This window comes from Rhagoletis pomonella, unplaced genomic scaffold (assembly GCF_013731165.1).
Source record: "Rhagoletis pomonella isolate Grant_MI unplaced genomic scaffold, Rhpom_1.0 Rhpom_scaffold_00001, whole genome shotgun sequence".
Classification (NCBI taxonomy): Eukaryota; Metazoa; Arthropoda; class Insecta; order Diptera; family Tephritidae; genus Rhagoletis; species Rhagoletis pomonella.
This window is the reverse complement of record NW_023458555.1, coordinates 23,909,847-23,914,392: the sequence shown is the minus strand read 5'-3', so window position 1 is coordinate 23,914,392 and position 4,546 is coordinate 23,909,847. Positions and strand designations below refer to the sequence as shown.

Genomic DNA, 4,546 nt, shown 5'->3' with positions numbered 1-4,546 from the left:
CCAAGATATACACATGTAACCATAAGTGGGCGTGGCTACGCCCATTTTCCAAAAATTTATAAAATTCATATTTTCCGCCTGAAACTCATTGTAAGTATCAATTTTAAGTGAATTATCTTCAGTAGTTACTAAAATATCGCAGTTTTCGTATTTTTTTAAATTACCGTTATATGGGAGGTAGGCGTGGTTATTGTCCGATTTCGCCCATTTTCAATACCATCCGTCCTACGCCCAAAAGAAGTTCACGTACCAAGTTTCGTTAAGATATCTCAATTTTTACTCGAGTTATCGTGTGCACAGACGGACGGACGGACGGACGGACGGACAGACAGTCACCGCTTAATCGATTTCTCTTTTCATGTGTATACATTTGTCTATATCTATCTCCACCGTTATGTGAACAAAGTTATAATACCCTTGTGCACAAGTGCGCTCGGGTATAAAAAAAACAATAACGTACGCGACAATTTTTCTCGTAAGTAATAAAATGTATTTATTGAGAACTCTTCTCGCCACCGTTTCATTGTTTTACAACTATTCTAAATAATTTAAATGGAAAATTTGCAATTAACATTGGTTTTGATGTATTTGATTGAAATTTTCGTACTTACAATAACGTATGCGACAAACTTTAAAGGGTAATAAAATTTGTTTTACTTCGGTTGGAAAGAAAATTTTACTGTATATCTTTAACTGGAAGAATTCTCGCTTAAGAATTGTAATCTGCATTACCTGCGACTGCCAATATACAAATGACATAGACAAACAATGTTTTTGCATAACGTACGCGACATTGGAATACTATCAGAAGCAAATCAAAAAATTACCGTTATTCGAGCTCTAACTTCTCCTTTTTCTCATTTTTATAGTTAGTTGTTATTGCAAATTTGATTTTAAGATGTAATTGAAATGTTTCAAATCTCTTAATTTAGTTAATAGGAAAGAGAAAATAGTTCATTTCATTAGAGAAAACTGAGTCGAAGAGACATTCAGTTTTACTCTTCCATTTTTGAGTTTTAAAATTCCAATAAGCTGAAATACTTCTATAATTTAAAAATTCGAGCATTTTTCTCTTATTAATTCGTCTTATAAACCCTTTTCAGTGGTTTTTATTTTTTCAGTCCTGGTTGACGTTTTCATGGAAACACCCATATGCATATGTGGAAGTTTAAATACTCGTAGTGCGTAGCTATATGCGTTTTGTGTGTTGACATGCTGTTTCGTACGTGCTTCAGTGAAAGCATTTCCAACAACAATATTTTATTTTAAAATGCAGTCGATAATTCACAGCTGTGGATGATTTTATTTTATTTTAATAACATACATATCTATAGAAAATAAATTGATGATGATTTCCAATTTAAAATGTAAACAACAAACACAATGCACATATTTTAGTTATTCATTTAACTTATTAAATAAATTGAATTTAATTTTTTAACCGGTGATAATATTCTTCAAATACCTAGAAATTATTCTTAATGTTCAAAATAAAGATTTCTTGCCACCCTTTCGGTTGCCACCCATATTTAATAAATAACTTAATAAATAATTTGAATTTAATTTCTTAACAAGTGGCAACTCTTTTCGAAAAAAAAATAAAAACTTATTGCACTTCTACAGGTTCTGCATCTGATGACATTAATAAGAAATTCCTTTGCGTAATGTTTGATTTTTCATATTCTAATTCTTACTAAGATTACACTGTAGAAAACAAAAAAAAAAAAAACTAGAATGTGCATATATCAGGTTTGACAGATGTTGGCCATACGAACAATGCCTCATACTCAATTTTACTAGATCCAAAAATCTGAGTATAGCGCTAAAAATACAAATATAGGCCGAAAAAACGATAGATTTTAAAAATTTGGGAAAAAAATTTGGCCGTTGTACTGAGTTTTTGGATTCCGAAAACTCATAGAGGAGGGCTGCCACCTGTTTGAAAAATCTAATTTTACTTGATTTAAGAGAAATACGTTATTAGAGTATGTAATACAATATGGGTGTCAGGCGAAAGAAATTTATTAAGGTAGTAGTTTGAAAATATTTTGAAGAGGATTGCCACCTGTTTTAAAAGTTAAATTTAATTAAATTACACGCAAGTTAAAGTGTCCAACTCAAGAGTGTTCAAATATCTTTAGTTGGACATGTAAAATTTTATGCAGGGTTTAAATAGGGTAGCCACCTGTTTTAAAACTAAATTCAAATAAAATTATTTAATAAATTAAGTGAATTATTACAATATAGGTGATAATCGAAATGGTATTGAAAAGTCTTCGTTTCTACGCTACATGTAATAGGGTTGCCACTTTTTAAAAATTAAATTTTGGCCTGAATTCAGGGACTAGGTTTATTGAAATTGTATCACAAGAAAGAGGTTTAAGAAAGTTTTTGTTTGAAATTATTTTGAGGGGCTTAAAAAATTAAAAATCTCTGTCATGTTTTTGGCAGAAATTGAGTAGGTGTATAGTTAAGTATTGAGAGAAGCGGGTGATGGAAATCTATTCTAGCTATTTATCCGTATAAGGAAACAAAAATTTATGTACTTACGGAAAATTTCAAATCTACTATAAATGAAGCGATATCAAAATCCACGGTAGGTACATTCGTCCCTTCACCTTGGCACTGTACAGGCGGTTAAGGCATACATATACATACTTACGTAGATATGTATATACAAGTACGTATCAATTTCCATTGCTTCTAAATGTTACTCCAAAACAGTTACCCTACTTTTCGTGCACTCAGTCAAATTGCCTCCTCTCTATGTAATTGCCAATTACCGCTATGTAACACTATAAAAGCGGTCATTTGCACTATGCACCTGTCAAACGAGACTACAAAAAATCAGTGTTATGACCGTCTCGTACTGCGCAACTATCACTTACCGGAGTGTTTGCGCTGCCACATATCCGTGTATGAGTTTACGCATTATCGCAATTTTCGCACTATTTTTTGCCAGTTGCAGTACTCGTGTTGAGTGTGCCGCCAGCGTCTATGAATTTCAGGCCTTTGCTGATTTCTTGGAACAACAAAATCTCAAGCATGCCATTGTGGCCTATAATAGTGAAATGTTACCATCACTGCTGCAGGAAGAGTTTCAAGAAGAGAGCCCGTTACGTTCGTGGCTGGCCGATATCAATTCACTTCAATTTTATGATGTGCATCGTGTGAAAAGTGCTAAAAATTTTACAGATTTCAAGAAGCTTTTCTATTATGACTCACCACGAATTGGTATCTACCTGACACAGCTGGAAGATTTGTTGTTGCAGGAACATATTTTAGGCACGAATGTACTTACAAACGCTACACCGACTAATAATGAGAATGAAGGTATTAGCCAAAGTGTTGATGTCAGCTCCCGTTTCAATAATTCCCGGTCTTGGTTTATAATGACCAAAGAGCGTAGTGTGGCAGAAGCATTAGCAAATGTGAGAAGAGTGATGACTCAGTTGCCGCTGAATATTAGTGCGGATATCACATTGGGTGTTCGAACGGGTAGGAAGTGAGTGAAATATTTATGTACATACTTCGTTTATAAATAATTAGATAAGTTTCCAAAACAGTTATAATTATGACTTATACCAAAATATATGATGAGAAGCAAGTTTTTCAATAAAATAATTTCATTTCCATATAAAAAGTTTCCCCTGCATTTCAGAAACACCATTCAACTTTTTGATATTTACAAAATACAACATGAACGACTGGAAATTGAGCCGAAAGGCTATTGGAGTCCCGTCTATGGTTTGCGGCTTAAGAAGCGCTTTCTTCAGAGCTATATAAGCCGGCGACGCAATTTTAAGGGCCTAGAATTGAGAGCTGGTATCGTGGTGCGTATATATATGTAACATAAATCTGAATGATTTTGAAATCTGAAATCTTTCTGAAAAATTTGAGAATTAATCTAAGAAGTAAACCACTTAAAGAGCCGTCTACATTTCTCAAGTTCAACATTTAACTGTTGCATTTAATTGGATGTGAAAAACAAATTACTATCATGATACGGTTTCGGTGTGCATCACTGACCAGGGTAGTCAATACATTTTTGAAAATTCTCCGATTTTGACACTGAAATTCCCCGATTTTGCCTGAAATTTCGTAAAATTCCGCACACATAGATATCTTCTTAAAAAAATATGTGTATATTTTTATATATATCTGCTCTTTCTGAATACTTTATTTTAAAATGTAATTCATCTATGTCTAAGATTTATGTGTATGAGAATTACCTTTTAGTGAGTGTCAGCAGGAGACACGTACCAATAATTGAAAGAGTAAGTCTTTATTCTACTGAACCAATAGCTATCCCTGATGAAGCGGAGGAGGTCCAACGGTTACACCTCAGCTACCTCCCAGACTGTTGAATGAAGCGTGTGCCCAAGTGCTTGAGTCGCTTCGCCTGTAGACCTGGACATCGACAGAGATAGTAGTCAATTGACCCTTCCTCATCTTCATCATGACAGCCTCAGCAGAGATTACTTTTTGGTATTTGTTATCGTTGAAGCATTGGTGCTATAGCTACTCACTACCATCGATGTGCCAA

General features: G+C 33.8%; 1 protein-coding gene across 1 annotated transcript in view; it reads left to right on the top strand.

Annotated features, from left to right (window-relative positions):
- LOC118741117 overlaps positions 1-4,546 on the top strand; it is a 41,780-nt gene that overhangs the window by 34,821 nt on the left and 2,413 nt on the right. The window contains exons 2-3 of the mRNA XM_036472988.1: positions 2,963-3,505; positions 3,662-3,833. Coding sequence (XP_036328881.1) covers positions 2,963-3,505; positions 3,662-3,833 — 715 coding nt within the window. The remainder of the gene's footprint in view (positions 1-2,962; positions 3,506-3,661; positions 3,834-4,546) is intronic.